Raw genomic sequence first — 24,846 nt, 5'->3', positions numbered from 1 at the left:
AGGAACAGCGCTGGAGCACATTTTGATCCCTTGGAGAGCTCATGCTTTAATTAAATAAATGGGTAGACACCCTGTCAATACCACAGACACACATTTCCATTCACGTCTCCTTCTATTACATCCCGGCCCTGTGCTTTTTTTCCTTTTATTTTTGAGGTAATGATTAGAATTGACAAGGACAGTCGGTGTGGAGCTGTGCTGAGTGTGCCCTTGCTCTGCAGCCTGCCTTGATATTTCTGTAAGCCAATTAGCTAGATTAGAAGGCATAATCAATAGGGCCACCTCATGCAACCCCAGCATCTTCTCTTTAGAAAAAAACAGCTACTGCCTGTCACAGCAACGGGAAGACTGTTTCAGGCTCTGATACCTTCTCTTCTAAAGACAACCTCTTCTTTATGATGTTAATTTATATCAGCTAAACATCACCACTGAAATTTGTAATGACATTTTAGTCACAACAGGGAGTCACTGGGGGTTAACTGGTGTTTTTTTAAAGCCCCAGCTAATGTTTTCATGGATTACCAGCTCCAGGTCGTCATTGATTTTGTCAGAATCTGTCATCTGTCATGTTGTTTTTTTCTTTAAGGTTTAGTAGACCACCTGGTTAATTGATTAATTGAGAAAACAATTTAATATTATTCAATGAAATAAAAAATCATTACCTCCAGAAATATGATGCATCATCACCTCGGCCACGGAGGTTATGTTTTGTCTGAATTTCTTTGTTAGGTAGATAGTTTGCAGGATTACACAAAAAATACTCAATCGATATCCATGAAACTTTCTGGAGGCGTGGGGCATGACCCAAAGAACAAGTTATTTCATTTTGGTGCAGTTACAGGATTTTTTCCACTTTCCTTAGGCTAACATTGTGAGAAATGGCATTTTCTCAGAGAATAATTCTTGGATCTTGATTAAAACAACCAGACATGATTAGGAGACCGATATTTATGACTGTGTGCAATTAAGTGCAGATCTAAATACAAATCTGGATCCGGTGAACTTAAATGCGGTATATACTCCACTGAGTGCCATTCTAGTTGATTATTCAAAATTGCTCATCAGTATATAAGCTATAAACATTAAACTTAGCTCAACCTGCGACATGCAACATTACCTCTTCCAGCTTTATGTCTCAGTAATTAAAGTCCAATGCATCAAAATGTAATTCCAACAGGAGCCATTGTGCTGCATAATGATTACTTTAGGGATGAATGTCTAATTGCCAGTTGGCAGTAGGCGCACACCATTGTATTCTTACTATAGGAACTGATCTGACTGTTTCTTCCACTGCCATTGATAATCTCTGTATTGATTGTATTAACCTTAAGAAACTTTTAATGCTCAGAAGTGTGTCTTTGTTTTCATAGGTGCAGAAAGTGAGTAAGGTAGAGTAGAGTGTCCTCAGTGCGCATGACACAAGGTAACAGGGCTGCACTCAAGTGATAGTGTACAACCTCTGTTTCCTGAGGACTACCTCAGCTGCAGGACGCACGGAGATGCGCCTCTCCCCCCCTCCCTTATGTCGTTTTATTGTTTCTCCTCCGTCCTGATTTGTAGCAGGGAGTTGTCCGAGAGGATGCAGCGTCCACACGAAGGCTGCAGCTCCAAGCATGCAAAGCTCAAGAGGGTCCACCACTTCATAAGAGCATAATTGGGGCTTTTCCTGCGACGCGTAAATCTGCAAGTTGCATAATTTTTCGAGCGTCATTTGCCGGGAAAAACATTTTGGTGCAGCGGACCCAGAGGATACTACTGCTGCTGCTGCTGCTGCTGCTCGCATTGGCACAAAGACGCGCGTTTGCTGGGATTGGAGCTGCAGTGCCACAAGTGCAGGAGGAAATCTGTCAGGAAAACTACGCGCCCGCTGCTCTCCTCCCGAACTCTTTGGTGGATCGAGTGGAGCGTCTTTTATTTCATTCTCCTGCAGCCACAGAGAATAATGATCACTTCACAACTACAATGAGACAACGTGCAGGGCTGAGTGGAGGAGCTGTGTCGGAAGAAGTGCAGTGAGGAGGAGAAGCAGCGCAGAGACTTCCAGGAGACCCGCAGACGAGTGGATGCCGCCTCCGGTGCGGAGCTGGTCGCTGTCCGACGCGCGAGTGGTGCTGAAATTTGGATGATGCCCGGCCAGCGACTGCAAGGCTGCCGCTCCCTGCACCTCAACGAGGACAACGGCCGCTTCGTGCTGCTCGCCCTCCTCATCGTCCTGTACCTGCTGTGCGGCGCCGCGGTCTTCTCGGCCATCGAGCGGCCCTCGGAGCTGCGGGCCCACGGCCGCTGGAACGGGACGCTCCTCAACTTCAGCGAGACCTTCAACGTCAGCCTGCGGGACCTCAACTCCTTCCTGCGGGAGTACGAGGCAGCCATCGCCGCCGGCATCCGGGCAGACGCTCTGAGGCCACGATGGGATTTTACAGGGGCTTTTTATTTTGTTGGAACTGTGGTGTCGACTATAGGTGGGTGATCTATACAGTATGTAGCATGCACTGGTTTCCCAGTGGCCATTGCGTCCATTTGGTTGCAAACATGGTGTCCTCCTCATACTTGTTGAAAAGGCAAGGCAGCTTTATTCAGAAGGCAAACAAAACAAAATTTAAAACAAGATAAAAGAGATTAAAAGGAGTAGAATAAAAGAAAGCATGCTCGGTGCATGTGGCCAAGCCCACATGAAGTCTTATAAATACACAATAAACTCCAAACATGCCTTGTAATTAGCTGACACCACATTTTAAGTAGGAATGAGAGTCTAAATAATATTCATTTTGTTACCTGATGACCAGAGGATGCAAGTCAAATGAATTGGAGAATGGTCATTATTTATCTGCCCTCTGTTTGTTAAATAAAAACCTCACTGACAGTCTGGGTGTCAAAAGCATTGGTGCTGCCATCCCTTTAGGCTCATTTCCTCCCTCTGGCTTACGTACAGAATAACAGATTAACAATTATTTTCCAGTCATGTGTTACATTTTGGCTGCGAGGCACTTTGGCAACAGGGGCGACATCTGACCCCCCTGCCATTTGGAATGCCACACTCATCCCTGGCCATAGGACAGCACCCAAGGGTGCAGTCTTCTCCCCTTTTTCGCCACATTTCTATTCAAACCAAGAGGAATGTCAATGAGAAGCCCCCGTCTGCTCCCCTCTCGTTTAACATTTACTGTGCAATAGGTCAGAAAAGAGCAACTGTCCCTGCGAGGGACAGTTGGTGTGGTGCACTGCATGCCTGATGTTCTGGTGAACTCACCCCCACCACCCAACACCACCTACCATATCCCCGGCAGCAGCTTTTGAGGTGACAGCAGCTCAAATTATTACCTGGAGTGTTGTAAACTGTGACGAAGGGAGTGATAAGGAAAGCTGGTGGCTGCAGCACAGTGAGAATTGGCTCCACATGAGCACATTAGAATCTGTCAGAACTTTATTCACTTTAGGCCTGTCAACAGAGCTTTAGTGGCTCTTCCACGGTCTGCTCCCACATAGATGCATAAATGCAGAGCTCTCAGGGAGCCGGTGCACTCAGCTCACCCTGTCACAGGGGAAACTGTGTCTGTGTGCACGTCTCTGGCAGGTTTTAAATACTCTGTGCTCCACTTGTCACGCCACCTGAAAAGCAGATCATGTACAGTGACTTGGCTGCTTGAGGGTAAAAAGAGGGTGATGTTGATCTCTCTACAGTATTTGTCTTTTTTCGTTGGCAGACATGTTTTGTATCTCTGTCTGGATTTCCATCTCGCTTTGATCTCCACCCCCCCACCCCTCCGGCTTCTGTGCTACTTTTTCTGCATGCTTGTGTGCGGCTGTTATAAAAGGGATCTGTGGGCCTCCCCACACGGCTCTTTATCAGAGCGGCATCCCCCTGCGCACTCCAGACACTCCTCCAAAAAACACTTCCCGCCTCTGACTCTGCCGTGGCAGAGGCTTCAAATCAGCAGCGACACTTTGCTCTCGTTTCTTTTTTCAAAGTGATATGGTTGTGCCTCAACCATATCACTTTGAAAAATGAAAAAAGAAGCTTTGGCCACTTGAGGCACTTGTTTACCCATTGGCTCTGCCACATTCAGATTTTTTCTGATCTATTACAATGTTGGATTTCCGTATTAAACAAAGTTTAAGTTAATGAGGTAAATGTTTATCATAGTGAGACAAAACTCACTTTGACGGAAAACAGACAGTTAGGTTTCCAATGTGTTTTTCTACTTCGGCGACAAGCTGACGTCATGATTTTCTTTATACAATCATCCATTATGAGCTCTTTCACCTTAAATACTCCACTGGGGTAGTATTACAGGCATTAAATCCACTCGGGCAGCAGAATAAGGTTTTAGAACCATTGTGAGCTTTTTAGTTCCTGACAGCAGATGTTTTCCAATTCAGTTTGCATTTTTGCACATTTCCCACGCATAAACTATTGACAGGAGCATTTATAGACTATTTTTGCATTCGAATTGTATTTGGAAGACAAAATCCATCATTATGTCACACAATTAGCAGCTAATGACTATAATATTTACCGAACAGAGATGTCCTGCAGTCATCTCTGTTGCTGCAGAGCTTTGTGCTGTTCACTCTCACTGCTCCGGGTCAGATTAGACACCAGCAGGTCGACATTTGGTGTTTTGAAAATCAAACTCACTGGACAAATTAAAACACTTGAACATACATCAGTGTGATAAGAACTACCTAAAATGACAGACACCATTTTTGTGAAAAATGTATTTGATATGATTTTTCACTTTTTACTTGTCCATGCCCCGTCCGCTAACATGGGGGAGGCAGGGTTTATGACACAGTCAGCCGCCAGGGACCAATCAAAACACGCGATTATGTCGCCCGTCTTTATATACAGTGTCCAGCAGAGCATCAATATAAAGATACGTCTGTGTAGCTGCTGACAGAGCACACTTTAAAGCTGCTATCAAAGTCAATTATTCCATTAAAAAGCTATTTGTGGAAAATCTATTTTTCTTTGTGGGACATTATCTCAATGCATAGGGACATAACTGTGCAGTGTGAAGCACCACATGGGAGAAAATCAAATCCAAGAACACTTATTATACAAGGGAGTGGAAACCATCTTTCTGAATATGAATCTATCCAGTTCATATAATAGATCCATAAACAACAACAGGTCTCTGAGAGCCTGTTAACACGTTGACCTTAGCATCTAATTCAAAGCCCCACTGTGTCTGAGTTCACTCTCACTAACGCAGCACTTCTTGTTTTTCATCTTCTTGAAACGCAGGTTTGTCAGTATCCAAATCTTGCGTGTGTTGTGCTGTCCTGCCCTACATTTTCAGACGGAGCCTCGGAGTTTGCCTGCTCATTAAAAAATAAACAAGAGTCTGGTCTGTAAATAGACTCTCTATTAATATCAAAAGTTATTTGTAATGCTCAGGGCTGATTGATAACCGTTGACTGCCAATCAGGACAGCTCTCTGAGGTCCTCTGCGGGCCCGTATGTCTCACGGTAAGATGCTGCGATGTGACATTTGGGAGAAATACTCTCTCAGTTTTGAAGGATTAGGGTGAATACTTGTCAAGAGTACTTAGTGAGGGTGTTAAACTTGTTGAGATTGAGTGGAACAAATCACATAGGACTGTTAACTGTTCGTCGGTTTACAACACAATAATCCACTGCAGGTTTGGAATCTGTTCCCATCTATTCCTGGGCTTATAGACCCTGTATGTGCTGTTTCTTCTTGCCCCTGGCAGCCACTGCAGCCTCCTGCTCCATCACATTCATATCCACCCACTCAGAGAAGTCACAAAAGCAGGTGAGGCTAAAAGGACAGTTTAACAAAAACAGTAGGAAGCAGACCTTTACACAGTTTTCCCCTTTAAATGAGGCCAGATTTAAACCCTGTTCACCAGTTACGAAATGAGGAGAAGTGTCAGAGGTGGGTGGAGTTAAGAGAAGAAGAAATCCTGGCTGTCAGAGCTGTGCTGCAGCAGAATGACTGTGGCTCTTCCCTCAGTTTACTTGCAGGCATAATCTCTTCCATCAGAAACCATTGATTTAAATGTGACCCTTAGGTATCCTTTTAGTGGCTTCAATTGAAACTGTATTTTAAAGTTTGTGCTGACACTGTAAGAGAGGTGTTAAAGCAACTATATTGTCTATCTTTGTTGCAGCTTGTTGTGTTGCATTAGGTGCACTGGAAGCACAAATCAAAATATAGATAGAGAGGACATGCATGTGATTATTTACCATGTAATAATCATTATTGTCATTATTATTGTAATGTGGTCTGGATTATGTTGCTTTGCTGTGATCACAAAGTCATTATTGGAGATCACAAAAACAAGTATATCGTGATAAAAAGTAATTTTGTCAACACAAGGCGACTTGAAGCTTATTATGACAACAACAATGATTTCCCATGTCCTGTCCCATGATCCATAGTGTGAATAAACAATCAGACCTAATGGCTTAGAGGGTTTTATCCTCCTCCTTGTCTTGTGCCAATTTAAAATGTGCTGAATTGGCTTCAGCATCTAAATGAAACCGGCTTGTAAGGTTTGTGTGACTATTACACGCTTGTCTGACCAAAGCCAATGTGTCTGGAAAAGAGCTGCTCACCACATTTGTCCTCTATACTGTACGATGCCGCGCCTTGTAATTCACGTCTCTCTGAGGCTACCTCACCTCTGAGTCACCTCAGACTGGAGGAGCGTGCCTTTGGCATTTAAGCAGTGTGAAATGCCACATGACAGACGGGAGTGGATTCCTCAAGGCTGTCTGTGTTTTTGTTTTGTGTTCCCGTTTAGATTAACTGCTCGGTGCCGCCTCGTCAGGACAAAACCATCTGTGTTGTTGCCACTGTGTCTGTTGTGAGCGTTCTTTCAGGAGGTGGGTGGGAATTCGGCCTGCAATCTGTGAAAGCAGATCCATTGGTGCACAGCAACTCGTCCTGTTTCTTCCCACAGCAGCGTTCAGACGGTCGCACACAGGCCTGACTCCTCTATCTAAAATAATCACGAATCTTAACTTTGCTCCTTTGTCACGTTGAGCCCCTGCACGCTTCATACGATGTGATGTGTTTCTGTGGGAAAGCCTTGTAATTGTGTTACAAAATAGAAGCTGCTCATATTCCACGAGCAACACATTACATAGTGGGGATCGCTTTTTAAAAATCATTTTACACCCTTCTGGTGTCTGATGCCGTCTTCTTGTCTCCTCTTTAGATCTTCATAGAGTGAAATCACAGAGTCAGAGGGACTGAATGCGTCTCTTTAGATTGTGTGCAGTCCAGATCCTCAACACAACAAGTGTATCCTCAATGAGGGAATGGAGGCTCTGGATGGAGATCATGAGACTGTGTCTGAATTAATCTAGTTGTTGCATTATGTAGCTAATTTCTACCTTAAAGGGGAATTCCAGTATTTTTCAACCTGGGCTCTATGTTGATAAATGAGTGTGTGTGTAAATGAATGGTACTTTGGAATCAGTCCAGTAGATATAGGCTTTGCCAACTGCCGCTTACACAACAGCAGTGACAACAATGTAATCTTATGAGGCAACAGTGAAGGGCCATGAAATGTCCACGGTCGAAGAGATTTTTGTTCACCCATAAAAGGCTAAAATTGTTATCCTGTGTCTTTGCTTAGAGTCTGGCAACCTTACACGTGCCTTGTTATCTCTCTTCGTAGGAGCTCTTTGTTCATTTACTCCGGCTCAAAGAAGTAGGGATGGCCATCGAAGTTAAATGCCTCATTGTCATTGTCCACATCAGAAAATGATATAGAAAATGATTCAGACATATTTCTCTCAGGAAAATCTGAATTCCTCTCTCCAAGTCTCTCACTCACGTTTCCACCTCTTCTGACATCATCTCAAGTCTGACGAGACGTGAGAGTGAGACTTCTCATTGAGCCAGACATGTCTAATGTTGTCAGACACAAAAATAAAACAACTTGAGCCTTTTCTGGGTGAAACAAATAAGTACACACTATACACTATAAACACTATAAGTGGACTTTTCGTTGACTGTTGCAGTTGCCCCATAAGAGCCGGTGGAGACGATCTATTGAACCAAACTTTAAAAATATATCAGAATTTCCAATATCAGATATATAAATGTAAATGTTCAAATATTAAAGCCTTTAAGACACCTACATTGATATGTTATGTAAAATAATTAATGATAATTGGGATACACTCCTTTCCATCCATCCATAAGCTTCAAGGGTCACAGTAATATAATATAATCTGATACCTGCATCCCTTTGGACTGTGGGAGGAAGTCCGCACAGAAACTGGGGTTCAAACTCAGAACATCCCAAAAAACTTAGTTTAGCATGTTAGCATGTTTACATTTGCTCGTTACCAGTGTAATAAATTGTAGGTGAGGCTAATGGGAATGTCATTAGCATCAGTGTCATAAATCAAACGATACTTAAGGGGCCAACAGAGTGATTACTATTCATCCTATGGACAAAACAGATGCAAACTGGTCAACAGACTCACTGCACTGCGTCCTAGTGTGTTGTGCGTGCGTGTGTGTGTGTGTGTGTGTGTGTGTTTGTTTGTGTGGGTTTGTGTGTTTGCCTGCATGTGTGTATTTTTGACCTTTTCTATCATAGACACTGACCCGTCGACCTCATGGGGACCAAAGCCTGCTCCGAATGAAGTAAAATGTCATTTCTGAGGTCCTGGTTAAGGTTAGGCGTGGGATGTGGATTGTGGTCATGGCTAAGGTTAGGGATAATGTTCTGGTTAGGCTGTCCGCAATGAATTAAAGTCAATGTCAAGTGCAGATAAGGATAGCTACTCAAACCTGTGTGTGTGTGTGTGTGTTTCATGTGTGTGTAAGATGCAACCTGCTGAGAGTGTCCACCATTCTGTGCTCTGTCACAGTGGGTCATAAATCTGCCCTGACACGCTGAGGCATGTACTCCCCCACAACCAGGAACTCACGTGGTCGAATCATCACGGCCGAGCGATGCCAAGATCATTTTAGAGGACACAGCACATTTTCTGAGCTTCTGATTAGCATTTCACTGATTCTGCTCTTTGTACCAGAAAGCCAAGGAGAGGATAAACTCTGTGTACTCTCTGCACTTCCCATCAGGGCTAAGTTCATTTTAAATTTCTCCTCCTCCTAGTTACTATTTTGATCATCATCAGTTTCACCAACGATGATGTGAATGCTGACTTGCAGCTATGAGATTTTAAACTCCACCCCCCCCCCCAACAAGAAAAGTCCTTCTCTCTCTGAACATTGGCAAAAATGTCACCTCGTTGCAGGAAGTCTTAAACAACTATTCCACTTCTGCACCAGCGGAACATTTATCTGCATCTTGGGGCCATGAATATAAATAGTATCCGTGTTAATAACCTAAGAGCAAGTTGGCAAACAGCGTGATTTGGCAGCTGTCCATCTGTCTCTGGGTGTCAAGGAAAGGCTGCTTGTGTAAGAGCAGAGAGATAAACATGCTGCAATAGAGCATCTTTCAAATGACTGAACATAAACACTGGAATAGTATTAAATGTAAAATTGATAAATCAAATGTCAGAAATGAAAAGTCTCAAATCCTTGTAACTCATGGGAGAAGAGACAAATGTGGATTTTGACTATGACCTTGAATCAGTGAGACGGTTGGTCATGATTAGATTTACAATGACAAAGCACTTTGTCGTCCCTGGAGCTTGATCATGGAGCACATGCCATTAGGAGTTATGGATATTGTATGTTAGGCAGTTACATAAAATTATTGAGATTAATCACCTGCAATTTAAACGCTACAGCTGGTTAAAAATAGGTAGCTGCTGTCCATGTACAGTATGAGACACTTGTGTTCAATGTCTCTATATAATCTACCTACTAATTCCACAAACGTCTGTATTTTCATGTGTCTTAATGCGGAATGCAGATTTTTAAAAAACGTTTATCTTATCAGCTTCACACTTGGCTTGTGTTAATGGCCCGAGCAAGTGCAGAGTTGAATTTGTTGCGATGATACATTCAATATTAATAAAAATGTAACAAACAGGCGACCAGTGCCCTGTAGAAGACAGTGGGGCAGGGATGTCTGTCTCTGGACCCAGTCGAACATGTCTTCTTCTACGTCCTCTGATAAACTACAGCAGTGGTCGGCATAATTATTTTCATTTTTATTTCACCATATCGCACTGACACAGACATTCACGCATGTCGCAAGTGCTGATCTCCGTCATGGCAGCAGCGTTCATAGAATCCCTTCCTCTTTAGCATTAACTCGACAATGTAAAAGCACAACATTTGTTTTGTAGCTGCCCTGCTTTAAGTCAAGATGAATTACAGAGCTTTTATTTTTGAAAAGTTGTAAACTGGGGTTTGAAGATTGTGTCAATTGCTTAACAGACCTCTGAAATAGCAATAATTCCTAAATCATTCAAACTTTATACTTCAGTGCTGATAAACCAGGTAGGATGAACACAACGTTTTCTAACTTCGCTCTGAACCATAGACTGTTTATAAAAAGCTTTGCACACAACGTCCGGCACACAATAAATTAAAAAGTGACTCACTAATGACAAGGAATAATTCTGAAGTAGCTCTGGAGCATTAACACAGGACAAGAGAACAGATCATTCCAAACAGACAGGTTTAGAACGGCCGCTGCACTTGCCTGTGTGAATTAGAGGAAGCTGTGCTCCTGATCCTTCTTTATCTGGAGAATAATGTTCTTCCAGTAAAACCATGTGAGCTTCTCAATTAATCTGCCGCCCTGGAAAGTACCAGGATAACATACAGACGAATGAGTTGCTTTGTCCTCATGCCAGCATTCAGAGATCACTGAGCCACCGACAGTCACTGACAGTCACTGTCTCGGACTCATAGTGGGCCCTTTGAGCTAATAGAAAGTAAAACATAATTTAATTGTGAGCAGCAGAGCATTGCCTCATCATTTCTCTGAGACACCTTGCTGGTGCACAGCTTCTATGATCCAGGATCATTATTGCAGCTGTCAGTCATTTAGCAGGCCCTGACAGGAATCCATTTTTTTTTTCTATTTTGCAAGGCCTTAAATTTCAGGGACTTGTGCTTTTGCATTAGCAGTAATGAAAAAACATTAAATCAAAAGTCCACCGAAGCTCAGGAATTCATTTCATGGTGGCATGTGATCGCAATGTTTTCAGAAATGTCTAAAAAGCCGGAGCAGCTGTAAAAGACTGACAGTAAAATCAATGAAGCCAGTGGTGGAAGTAATATTTTCGACAAAAATGTACCCAAGTAAAAGTAAAGCCTCTTTTCCACTGGTCAGAATATCCACTAACATGTGGCTTTTGTCTGCAAAGGGAATGGCTACAATCAGCATTCACTACCGGTTCAAATGACTCTGAAGTAAACGTGACACACCAACTTTTCTACTCGAGTAACTAAGTACTTGCTTTGAAATATACTCAAGGTATTATAAGTAGAAGTACTTGCAGAGTATAGCTTGTTCCCTATTTCATTAATGTGGTGAAGGAGGCGGGGTCTAATGCTACCTGCCCGCTCTGATTGGATCAGCGGACCAACTCCCCTTTAAAATATATATGAAAAACAATGTGAACACAGATATTTGCTGATAGTGAAATGCTGAAAGTTATAAGTTCCCTAAAACAAATCTACTTAAGAAGAGTAACTGAGTAAATGTAGCCTACTTTGTTACATCCCACCACTGAAGGTAGCGTTACCATGGTACTGTATGAGCTCCAGATCTGTGTTATCTGTGATGCTGAACATGGAGGCTTATCACGCTGACCTGAGGGGGATAGTGTTTCAAAAGCTCCACCTGAGCAGGTGTGTTTGCTCTTGGGAATAATACAAGAGGGGCGTTATGTAGCCAAGCTTTTATTCAAACATTGACAGTGCAAGATAATAGGAAACACAAGGACATCGCCTTCAGATCCATCAGGGAGAAGCTATTAATCCGACGAGAGAATGACTCCTCAAGTCAAATGAGAGGACAAAATCTCTGTTCCCTGTTTGCAGATGAACGGCGAAGCAACTTGACTCTTAATTTAAATTTTGCTTGTATAACCTCTGTTCTACCTTCTCCAGTGAAACTGCATAATGACACACCCTGTTCGTCTGGTTTTGTTTTTTTTCTCCTTTTAAAACGATGTGAACACGGAGAACAGGAAAAAGAAAAAGAACAAACTTTGGCACGGATCCAAAGTCAGGGCAGCATTTTTTTTTGACAACAAATCAATATGGACAGCGGCGGACTCATCAATCCTCCTGGTTTCGCTTGGCCAAGGAATTAAGTGGCGAGATACGATTTAAAAACAGCGAGTCCTGGTTCAGTCAAGACGGAGCCAAACGAATCACAGTCAGAAGACGGAGGTGTATTTTAGGTTGTTGAAAACTCTGTATCTCTTGTAATCAATATGCGTATTGACCAGCTTTAGTGACTCTTAGTTACATATTTCATTATGATCACCACAGTCCATTATTTCCAATTATTACAGAGCCATGAATAACAGTGAGAACACTCATTATCACTGCTTTGACATGCAGAACACATGGAATTAATGAATCGTGTGTGGGTGAGCTCTGTGAAATTCAAGGCCTCTTTGTTTCGCTTGAGGGCCCCATAGGATATAATGTATTATGTGTAGGCTTCGGGTGATTTATTCATATTTTATAGCATTTGTTTACTGCACACAGATCTCACACTAAACCTGTATGGGACCCTATTATTTCCTCGTCATGTCAGCATTTTCCCACATTAGAAATCCAGCATTTTCCCAGCAGATGGTGCAGCAATGATGTCCGCCTGAGTCGCCGTCCCCTCAGCCCTCCTCCGTCCTCTCTGCAGACCCCCCGCCAAGCCGACCCGTGACTAATGGTTTCCTGTTCGTCGCAGAAACACAGTCATCAGCGGGGCGGGCATGCGTGGCGTTTTCTGCTGCTCTCAGGCCAATTTACGACCATTCCCTGTAGTGGGAAGCAGTTGACAGGGAGCTTGTCGATTAAGCTCATCCATTGGGGACATGAGGAAGCGACGGGAGGCAGAGATTTGATTTTTGGTTTGGAAAACATTTCCCATGATGAATCTTTGGGTCCATTTTCTTGGCTCTGGGGAGGGTTGTGTGTGTGTGTGTGTGTGTGCGTATCCTCGATGACGTGCAGTAACCTTCAGTCTCAATGCTACTTAGAGAGAGTAGTGAACAGTGCGTGTCCTTGGTTTAAACACAGAAACATGACTGAGTGCTTTTAGTTGCCATCTACTCTCATGCGGGTCTCCATTAGGAGCTTTGATCCCCTTGAACTGGCTCTTTGGGTTTTTCTGCTGTTCTGTGTAACCCCTCTGTAGCTTTTGGAGATTAAATCCAACTGTTTCTATATTCTCTCAATGATCATCTGAACTCACTCACACTAACCTTGTCTTACAAGAGAAAAAAATGTGCTCGGCATGTCCGATGGTCGGCCTAGTGAGGTTGTTTTCTAGTACAATGGAATCAATAGGCCTTTTCAATAGGTCAGAAATCAATAGGTCAGGAAAACAAAACAAAGAGGGAAAAGACACTAAAATGCTCCCTAGAGCTAAAGAAGTGTGCTGATTTGGAGGATAATTTCCTGTGGGTTCAACAGCACAAGGCACCCATTTCCAATATATTTAATCATTCGATTGATTTTTATTACTATACATTTTGGTCATAGCAATTTAAAGATCTAGGTAATAAGTGGGAGCTAGAATGGCACTGAGTAGAGCTCATACTTCCACCAAGGTCCAACAGTTCCCTCGGGAAACCACATTTAAATTCACTAGATCCAGAGTTTGTATTCGGATCTGCACCAAACAGCACACACTCATATCAGTCCCCTAAAAAGACATTTACATGAGAATGTAAAAAACAAACAAACACCCTATCTCACAATGTTAAAGAAAAGGAAAAAAATCCTGCATCCCCCGCTGACTTCATTCTTGGGTCATACCACACCCCTCCAAAAAATGTCATGGAAATCAGAGTCATTTTTGCATAATCCTGCTAACAAACAAAGAAACTGTCATGATCTGTTTTCTTAGCGGACCCAAAATGCAGAACACGAACACAGCAGGTGGATGGTAGTAAAAAGGTTTATTGTTCAAAGCTGCGGGGATCCAAAAGTCCTGGCAGGGTGAGGCCGGAGCAGATAAAGTTGAACAAACGGAAGTTGCGCAGCTGATCCTGTGGCAAAGGGAGCACGGGGTAAATAAGTACAACAAAACAAGAGACATGTAGTCACAAAAGCCGAGAAAAGTTTCCACACTGGTGAACGGACGATCTGGCGACGACAGGGGAGATGAGCGGAGGTCTTATAGAGTGAGAGGTGGAGTTGATGAGGAGATGAATGTCAGCTGCGCAGGTATACCACAGGAGGCTCCTCCCAGCTCCAGGTAGAGCCACCAGGGAGGGAGAAACAGTGGGGGAAGGGAAACCACTGAGCACAAAAGGAGGTGGAAAAACCTGGTCCTAACAGAAACAATCAAACAAAGCAATGATTACCTTGGTAATAATGCGTAGATTTTCATTTCACACATTTCCTAATTATTTTCCAAATTAATTCATTAACTGGATGGTCTACTGAATTTTAAAGAAAAAATACCCATTGCAGTGGCCCAGAGTCTAAAACTGAAAGATGCTCATGCAGGTTACAGATTCTGACTAAATAAATGATGACCTGGAGACCCATGAAAATATCTGTGAAATGTGGACTGAGGCTTTAAAAAGCACGAGTTATCCCACTGATAATGTGAGTTTGGTGGGGAAGGGAAATTTAACAACATCTTGGAATCTTAAAGAAAGTGAAAAAAATCCTGGATCCACAGCAAATTAAATAGGTTCTTCCTTGATCTAGCCTTCATCCTTCCACCAAGTTTAGAGGAAACCCGCCCTGTAGTTTTTGCATGATCTTGCTAACAAACCTACAAACCAACATCAAAATGGACCTTGTTGAAAACGTAACCTCTCTGGTGGAGCTAATCAGTGGGCTTGTGGTTCCAAAGTTGTTAAGTATTGGGAAATGCATGAACACGTCGTTGCTTTTGGTCTTTTTCATGTGATTTGTTGACAGCAACAGAATGTCACCAGCCTCCTCGATTAACCTCTGATCTGTAGGTGCGTTGAACGTATGCCAGAGTAAATTCGACTTCCCGCTGCTCTCTGAACTGTGGAGAGTTTGGACCGTACACGTTGGACCATTTCACAGCTGCTGTTAGCTCCTTTGTGTATTGAAAAACCTGTTGCGCCTGATGGAGTTTGCACAGTTCTGTTTCCCTCAGAGTGGTTCCTTTGGTGTAAAATGTGATGACTAATTACTGTTTGGAGGCGAGTCCTCTACTGAGGGTAGCAAATGAAATGCAGGGCAGTCCATCAATACATCTATTAGCAGCACTCTCAGTGGTTTGTGCTATTTAGGTCCTGACTTTACTGCCCCCTTTAATGAGCCATTGTAACTTGCCATTGGCCTGTAATGAGAGCTGCTCAGTCTAAATTGAACGATTGCGCCTCAGAACATGTGATTTTACCTCGATCCCTGATGATAAACGCTGACCCGAACGCTGGAGCCACTGCGGTCCGCTGGCAATCTATCTCGGCCTCTCTCCTACATTTCATTTCCCCACAGTCTGATAACCATTAAAGCTGTTTCTCTTTCTACGCGCAAAACTGTCAAATGGTAATTAATGGATACTAATGGCACCTTTTCCATCACATTCCCCCTGGTTGACTCTCTAGTGTGTAATTGAGTGTGCAAGCATTATTCGCCATTAGGGCATCATTTCCAATGTTGAGTTGAGCATACTTTATTTAATGCAAATGGATACATATTCTCCCAAGGCTTTGATTGAATTGGATTTGCACACATATGATTTCCTGCCTGATCAAGTTCTGTAGGATTAAAGTCTCATCCTGGCTTGGACCGAGTGGAAAGTGTTGCCTGAGGTCAGCAGCAGGATCATTGGTCTGTTCCGGCAACTCCAACATTTAGTTTTTTTGTATAAATGAAGAAGTCTTTGAGAATAAAGTCTCACAGTGTTTGCATGTTTGGTTTCAGCTCAAGTCCTTTTGCCTTCTATTATTGTTCTGCTGTCCCTAATGCGTCTTGACACAGTAGTCTGGAGTAATGGCTCTGAAATGCTACACTGAATCGATGCCTGGTGCCTTTCCCTCTCTGAGGTAATTTACTCGGTAATGAGAGACGGTGCAGAGGACTGCCTCTGCGTGGACTGAAAAGATGTAATCTGTTTTCCCTCTGATTCAGTTGGGTTAGAGAGTCATGGGCGGCTAATTAATTAACTATATGAAACAGGAAAATAGGATTTCACTGAAGGGCTTAATTTGGGTAATCGCTGCCCCTCACCTTCCTGTTAGCCGACAGTGCCTGGCTGTGTGCTGCTGAACTACTGTAAGTCACTTTCTTTAGCTGTTTTCAGACAGGCAAGGAATAGAACATATTCTCCGGACATTCTCCGGAGAGGCTCTGGACCTTCTCTGGAGTTTCTGCTGCCAACCCCACGGTAAAAGAAAAAAGACAGGGAAGTGAGCTCATGTGAGAAAACAGCAGGAGATCTTCTGGAGCAGTCTCCGCGAGAGACTGGGCGTGTTGATGAGGTTTCGAACACCCAACGGATAGAAAAATGAAAAAACAAATACAAATATCTCAGGATGAAAAGCTGTGCCTTCCATGCAGGCATGTAGGCATCACCAATGAAGATGTCAAGAGAGCTTTTGGTGATGTGAGCTGATGCCTGTGTTCTGTAAACAAAGACACTGCAGCAGAAATTATATATTTCCTGTCTCTGCTACTGCACCCCCCCCTCACCTGAACTCTTTGGAGATTTTTATGTTGTTGTGAGCACGTCTGAGAGGAGAATCTCCCGCTGCGTCCTTCATGTGTGAAAGGCAAACTCCAGCGAAAGTCTGTACCTAATTCTCACATCCTCTGGACTTCATGCCTGAAAACAGCTGTTCACAAAACGCCAGATTTTGCAGCGTCTGATGTAACGTAGAAAACCTAGAAAAGTCTATCTGTGCGTGTGTGTGTGTAAGAGACCATAAGGTGTGTGTGTACATGTGGGTTTATGTTTTCCCTTGGCTCTAAAACACAATCTGTATCAATCAGCGTTGATCTAAATGACCCGGCGTGTCAACAGCAAACCCACACGAGAGTGGTTTCCAGTGCGAGAGATAAGGTCGAAAAAGCCATTTTGAGCATCATAAAGGAAGCACTGGCTGGATATTGATGTCATTTATTACCTGACAAGGATGGTTAGAGACAGATTCATGTTTAAGGGGGAAAAGGCGCTGCCCTCATGTTCAGGAAAGACTGAAATGGAGGATGGACATGATGAAATAATCAATTAACCTTGGCCTGGAAGTGAACTAGTTGATCTTTCAGCACGATTTTATTTGTTTGGTGACATTGCGTGTGGGTTCAAGTGTGTGTGTGTGTGTGTGTGTGTGTGTGTGTGTGTGTGTGTGTGTGTGTGTGTGTGTGTGTGTGTGTGTGTGTGTGTGGATGTGTGGTGCATTAGTAAAAGTCTCTTTCTAGCTGACGAATATGTGTGGATTTTACACTTGAATAAATTATTTTCTACATATAAGATGCTGTAGATTAAAACATTGATGTTTTGTATTGATGAAATCAATGATGCCATAAACCAGTGTTTACAACATGGTCTAAGATCTGTCAAATGCGTCCCAGGAGAAATCTGAATGGTCACAAAACTACTATAATAATGATATTCATACAATATATAATGTTTCTATTTATATTATAACTTCACTGCAATTTGTGCTTTTCAGCAATGGCAATATTGGTCGGCCAGGCTGCTTCACCACTTATGGTTGGAAAAACCTTATGATAATATTATTATTATGTTGTGAATTACTTCAACAAATATTGAAAGGTTTTGGGTTTAAACTTTGTATTTGCTGTTTGTGTGTGAAAGTGCTGAAAGATTTGCAAGCTGCACCTGTGACACTCCTCGAAACTGAGAAGTGCTCATTCAACATGCAACAGAATCCATAAACATCCTCTCCTCTCCTCCTCCATCCTCTCATCTCCTCCCCTCTCCTCTCCACTCCTCTCATAACCCCCCGCCGCTGCTTGAACATTCAGTCTAATTGACTAAGAAATCAGAAAATAGCAGGAAGCCAAACCACACAGCCCAGAAAAAAGAAGGATTCAAAAGGCTTACCTAAGCTTATTCCTGACAATCTCCTCCCCTCAATATGACCCCCATGTCCTTGATTTTCCAGGCCCCACCAAGTGCAATGAACAGTATAGAAAAAAATGTATAGAAACATATGTTGTATACACAATAGCATATGGCTTTGTGTGCAAACATATACGTTAAAGGAAACACATTATGCTCATGTTCAGGTCTATAATTTTAATGTTGGCTATCAGTTGAAAAGGTTTACATGCTTTAATGTTTAGCAAACACATCACTGTCCTCAGACTGTCCATCGTCGCAGCTCCTCTTTTCAACCTCTGTCTTTAACACTTGGTTTTAGCTCATGTCTCTTCAAAGCGCTTCCCGATATAGCCCAGTCTGCTGTGATTGGCCAGCTGGCCCACTCTGTTGTGATTGGTCTACTCCTTCCAGTGCGAATACGAAATGTAAAAAAAATGAAAAAAGAATAATGTGTCTCTAATATCATCTGACTTATGTCAGTGGCAAGTTCCTGAATAATGCTAATAACAATTAATAAAAAAGTAAGTGTGAGACTCATTGGATGCCACTCTTCTTTTTAATCATGGTTTATACACAGGTCCTTCCAGGTCGTAAACATTTATTTTATTTTTTTCTACATCCAGTATTTGTAACTTTCGTTTTTTCCCATTTGTTGCTACTTCTCCTCATTATCTCTTATTTCACAACATACATCTTCATTTGCAATGCAGCACATTTGTATTATTATTTATTACCCTATTGTCACTTTTATTTACCGTGCTCTCATTACTGTAAATTATTTATCACAAATTATCACCCAGTTTTTCCTTAATACCACTTGTGTGTGTTAACATATTATTCATTACTGCCACAAATATTTACAAATAAGATTTAAGCCTAATTTAAAACGCTCATTTAGATTTGAGGTTGTTTGGCTGTCATGCACCACTTCCCTCGTCTCAAACCAACAATATAATATCTTGTGAGGAAACTGAAGACATCCTGTAATTGAAAATTTATTTTTAATTTCGCTCAGGGAACTCACTGTTTAATATTGCTCGTGTGTCTCTGCAGGTTTCGGGATGTCAACACCTGTGACAGTCGCAGGAAAGGTGTTCCTGATCTTTTATGGTCTTCTGGGCTGCGCTGCCACCATCCTCTTCTTTAACCTTTTCCTGGAGCGCATCATCACTCTGCTGGCCGTGGTGATGAAGGCTGTAAGGGAGCGACGAATCAGGAACAGCGGTCTACTCCCGCCAGGCATCCGCCATGACTTCTCAGCCTACTCCCTCCCAGGCTGGAAGCCCTCTGTGTACCACGTGATGCTGATTCTCGGCCTGTCAGCCATCACTATCTCCTGCTGTGCATCAGCCATGTACACCCCCGTTGAGGGCTGGGCGTACTTAGACTCGCTCTACTTCTGCTTCGTCACCTTCAGCACCATCGGCTTTGGGGACTACGTCAGCAGCCAGACCGCCGCTTATGAATACCAAAACCTCTACAGGGTGGCCAACTTCCTTTTCATGCTAATGGGCGTGTGCTGCATCTACTCGCTCTTTAATGTCATCTCTATCGTCATCAAGCAGGTGCTCAACTGGATCCTCGAGAAAATGAGCTGCTTGTTTTGCCAGCGCTGCAGTAACGCCAACGCCTTACTGGGCAGACGCAACGCAATCCGACCGGGCTCCCGGGGTCGCCAGAGTCGGTTTGGCCAGCCGTCCGACTCCGAAGGACCTTGTGATAGTGACACTGAGGGACGCAGACTATCTGGGGAGATGATCTCCATGAAAGACCTGGCAGCCTCTAACAAGGTGTCGCTGGCCCTCATGCAGAAGCAGCTGTCTGAGTCAGCCAATGGATATCCCAGGACAGTCTCTGGCAGCTCGCGCCATAATGGTTTCTCTGGGGGGGTTGGCGCCCTTGGTATCATGAACAACAGGCTGGCAGAGACGAGTAACTCCAGGTAGAGGCCACAGTCAAACAGGAGTATGACAGCTCTTCATGTCAGGCTGTGACACTTTTGAAATGGATCACCAGTGTAACTTGTTATGCATGATACATTTTGATTTTTCAGATACTTTTGGAAATACAAGCCTGTGGTGATGATACAGGTAATGACTTTGATGGTTTGATGTTGATGGCATGACGAGAGAACCACAGAATCAACATTAACAAATACATAAGTCGATTGGGAAGCATGGGGACCACCCATCACCCATTTCATTAACCTTAAACCCAACCCAGAACAAATATCTCTTAACCATCAGTCCGTAGAAATAGTCTGTTGTACACGCTCGATATATCAGACTTACATGACTGAAATCTTCTGAGCCAAGGGAAGTACACAGTGCAATCTTAATCCTTCATGGGAGTTTGCCAGTTTATATGAATGTACATATTTAATACTCATATAGACATGACGAGTGTAATCACTGAATGATATAGCACATACTGAACTATGCATTTTACTTTTCATGCATTTTTTTGCACCATTTCTAGACCTTCAATTGAATGTGCAATCCCCATTCATGCTTGACACGGGTCAAGTTTCTACCCTCAGGTGACTACTTTTCATTTCTGGGGCGGTGTGTAGAAAGTGAAGTTTGTGAGCAGGGCAGTGATGTAGCTGATTTTGTCAGGGGCTGTAGCGAGGGGAGGTTTTAAGAGATTAAGGGGCTACAAAGAGTAGTTTCCCCCATTCCTGGAGATGGAGGAAAAGAGCAGGGCTGAAGAATGAAAATCCATTTCTCGTGAGAGAGGAACTGGCATTCTTATCAGCTCGCAACATGTTTTGGTGGCTGAGACTTTGACTTGAAGGGTAAAAGACGCCACCTTCCAACTGTTTCTCTCTCTGTGTTTTTTACAAGCCTACAGCTGTCTGCGAGGAAAACAAACGATAAAGGCTGGCAATGTATTAATTACTCTTTGAATGCAGACAGCGGACTTATGTCTTTTTAAAACTAAATAAATGGAGTGTGGGTTTATTTTTTGTTTGAAGTTAAATATAAGGGAAAGGAAAGGAGGCAAATTATTGTTATTGGCACATTATGTTAAATGAAGCAGATCAAACGTAGCCGGGTCAATCTCCCTTTGCTGGAGTGGGAACACAAACCCCCAAAGGATTCCTCTAACTTGTATTGATTTATCCTTCGTGGAAATTCGTCGAGGGTAAAAGAAAGTCTGCAGAGGGTGATTTTCCTCTTGATTTCAGTGTAAACGTGTGGCCAAGATTGAATGGATAGAGGGTGTTTTTCGGAGAGTCAGGTTTCGATTGCGATGTTCGTGTTGCCAGGAACCATCTATTCCGAGGAGTCTGTGATGTAAAGGTGTGTGGTGGTGTTTTAATGTTTGTAAACAGGAAGACAGAGGAGAAGACATTGATTGTTAAATGTCCGGGAGAGAAGGAAATCCAAACATACACACGATACGAATCAACGGCCTCTCAAATCAACTCTTCCTGGCGTCCATCTTCATCATCTTAATATCCACGCGGGCCGCTCACTTCTTCATCTCTGCATTCACTTCACACACACTGCACCAAAACCCTCCTGCTTCCTTTTTTCTTGCAGATCTCTGCTCTCTCCTCACGCTCATCACCCTTTACACTGTGAATATGAGACATGCCATAAATGTATATATATACATGAAGAACTGGAACGTCTTAAAAAGCGTTCTTACAATAAGGCGTGACACGGATCTGGATCTGTCCTCAGTGTATTCCATCACTTCAGAGCATAGAGCTAAATAATTTCCTTCACTCCCCAGTCTCACTGAGAGGACTAGAGAAAAATGACTCAGGTAGTTCAAACTTCAGGCTTGTCTTAGTTTTTTCCTGCATGCCAATATGGTAAAGCCATACAAGGTAGATGTATATAAAACAGAGGACTCTTTAAAGTCTATTTTTCTACTTACAGTATAGCTTTCAAATATCTACATGTGGATGACTGAAGAGGTCACTGTCACGTCTCTCACACAATCCGTCAACAGACTGATGGGATGCGACATTCAGAACTTACCCACCCACAAAACGTATGGTCATAGGGAACACAGGCATTTCAAGTGTTGAGGAATATTTAGAAAGATTCGGAAAAATGCATGTACGATGTATTGTCGACAGTTAGATGAGAAGATGACACCACTTCACATCTTTGCTGTAAATATGAAGCTAAAGCCTAAGTTTTGCATGAAGACCAGAAGCTATTTAGTCATAAAATCAGATTCAACTACTGTGGCCAGGAGAGCTCAACGCACTGCAAATAAAGAAAACACATGCACATAGAAAAAACATGTGCAAATTAGGAAAACAACTTCATCAAGTTGACGACACATGCGCTACAAAAGGTCACGACACATGCAAATACAGAAACACGCTCCAAATAGCGAAAACGACAACAGAAATGGGAACCAAAAAAGTGATAAATCTGGCTGTAGTTCAATGCTTTGTGAAGTTCCATCACCACTGACGAGTAGCAGACTACAATAACTTCGTAGTTTTTTCTGTTTTCACGTGTTGAAACTTCCGTGCAATATGCTAACAAAATCTTTCAGCAGTAGACTTAAATAGACTTAAATTTACATAAATATTGTTAAATTCATTAGGAAACTAGGTAAAATTACTAGTTTTATGACTAACCAGCTATTGCCCCATTCTTTGTCTTAATGCTAAGACAAAGAGCTAAGCTCACCAGCTGCTAGCTATAGCTTCATATTATATGATACCTTACACTGTAAATAAAGATGGACGACGCATCGCTACCTCCTCCCTCATTACAGATATGAAGCCTTACGAACGCAAACGTTTCGCTCCGATTACGTCATTTGGAACGGATAACGACATTTGGAGAGAGTCGGACTCAGCTGTCAATCATCATGTTTAAAACTGTTTTGATAGCATCAAATAACTATCTAATACCAAACTTATTGGAGAATGTAGCACTTGGACATCCACCAGTGCGATAAGAACTACCTAAAAACCATCACATTTATTTGACGTTCACTTTGACTTTTTAGTTTGGTCCACGTCCACGATTGTAGCCAGCCACCAGGGGGCGGCTGAGACATTTTGGCTTCACTTTTAGGGGGAGTCATGTCATCCATCCTTATATACAGTCTATGATAAAGACATGTATTTCCAAAAATGTTCATTTTGTTCTTTGACAATACCCAGTAGAGTGACTCCTGAACCGTGGAGTGAACATATGTTGGTGATGTGGAGCTTGCAGAGCCAGGGGCGGATTCATGTGTTGCCACTCTGTTGTTAACTGTGACATTTAAGACATAAAAGCGTAGAGTCCAGGGACATGTATGGAGGAGTGCGGCCATGCGGTAGCAAATAACATACTGTAGTTTCAATTCAATGGTGTTTCCCTGCTGCAATACGTCGCCAGAGGTGGATGTTTTGCTGGAATGTCTCTAGAATAATGTTTCATGACTGATGTAATACAGTATGTGAACCTTCATATTTCCCCTCAGAGGTTTAAGGTAACAGCGACAGTGGTTTCAGGATTGCTAACCTGCGTTTTACAAGCTCCTGTGGCTACCTGCTGCATCGTGTCCTCAACCTCACTTCCAGACAAGGAGCATGTGTGTGTGTGTTTAATGCATCTGTGTGTCCAAACCAGTGTGTACAAGACTGAAAATGAAAATTAAAGGACTGTGAATGTTATCTTAAATGCTTCCCTGAATATACATCCCCCCGTAGAAGGCATTTGATTCAGTATAATAACCATCAAAATGCATTTTCCCTCAGTCTGAAACACATCAAGCTTTTCAAGGCATTCAATAGAGTATTTGATGTTTGCTCACCTAAAATGCATGCGTGTCTTGAAATCAATTGCCTTACTTTAGTCCTTGCATATGACAAAAAGGTTCCTAACAGATCTTAGTGTTTAGAGCTTGTGTGTTGTACCATACAATCCTTTTGCATTTTGCAAAAATGATCTCCATTGATTGCAATGGTTTTAACTGCTCCGCTGTCCCCTGTATCTCCTGTAAGAGGAGACAGGCGGAATAAGGATTCACTGTATGTTTGTTATCAGCAGAAATGCCTCTTCAATGTGATTTCACTGATTTATCTTTTTTTTTTTCGTGTAATCAATTCTCTCATGTTCTCATCAAATATGAAATTAGAATGAAATAACGCAGAATATTTAAAGCCCACACTATTTGTGCATAACATGGGTGAACATAGCAGACTTGGATCCCAGCGCTATGAGATTTGCAGTAAAGTTACAATCGTTAATCAAAAATCAGCGAGTTTATCCCAGTTAACGCATCGTGCTGTATTCAAACTGGAAAATCGGATCTGTAGTCAACAGCACCTTGACTGTGCAGAAGCTCCATTAAAATGACATGCTCCATATCTGTTACATGCACCATAATAAAACAATTTGTTTGAAATGAGCAGAGACTGGAGATGTTGTTAGAGTTCATCTTAAAGGCTTTCGATGGTGCTAACAGCGTTATCATTAATTAATTTCACAGTATGATACACAACACTGTGCTCTACTCGCCGCTCTCCTCTGAGGCGGAGCACGTGAACTCTTTTCGCATTCAGAGACTGTTTACGCTGTTCGTTTCAAGAACAAGAGGCATTGCACATTAATTTGGCTGGGGCACACTGGAAATGGCTGTTAGCAGAAGGCAGGTAAACAGCTGAGTGGCTCGGTAACAGAATGATATATTACAGCTCTGTTTGGCTGCTTC

The 24,846-nt window shown here is 42.6% G+C and overlaps 1 protein-coding gene across 1 annotated transcript; it reads left to right on the top strand.

The window, feature by feature from the left end:
• The first annotated feature begins 1,113 nt into the window (after positions 1-1,113).
• On the top strand, positions 1,114-23,085 carry kcnk12 (potassium channel, subfamily K, member 12). Its single transcript, XM_034609176.1, has 2 exons — positions 1,114-2,462; positions 19,216-23,085. Exons 1-2 carry the CDS (start codon positions 2,123-2,125, stop codon positions 20,106-20,108), a joined length of 1,233 nt encoding a protein of 410 aa, XP_034465067.1. The 5' UTR covers positions 1,114-2,122; the 3' UTR covers positions 20,109-23,085.
• The last annotated feature ends 1,761 nt before the right edge of the window (positions 23,086-24,846 follow it).

This window comes from Hippoglossus hippoglossus, chromosome 15 (assembly GCF_009819705.1).
Source record: "Hippoglossus hippoglossus isolate fHipHip1 chromosome 15, fHipHip1.pri, whole genome shotgun sequence".
In the NCBI taxonomy this organism is placed as follows: Eukaryota; Metazoa; Chordata; class Actinopteri; order Pleuronectiformes; family Pleuronectidae; genus Hippoglossus; species Hippoglossus hippoglossus.
This window is presented reverse-complemented; position numbering and strand designations above follow the sequence as displayed.

Coding starts and splice junctions, on each gene's coding strand:
- kcnk12 (XM_034609176.1), top strand. CDS start 2,123: ATGATGCCCGGCCAGCGACTGCAAGGCTGCCGCTCCCTGCACCTCAAC. Junction 2,463..19,215: donor AACTGTGGTGTCGACTATAG/GTGGGTGATCTA, acceptor GTGTCTCTGCAG/GTTTCGGGATGTCAACACCT.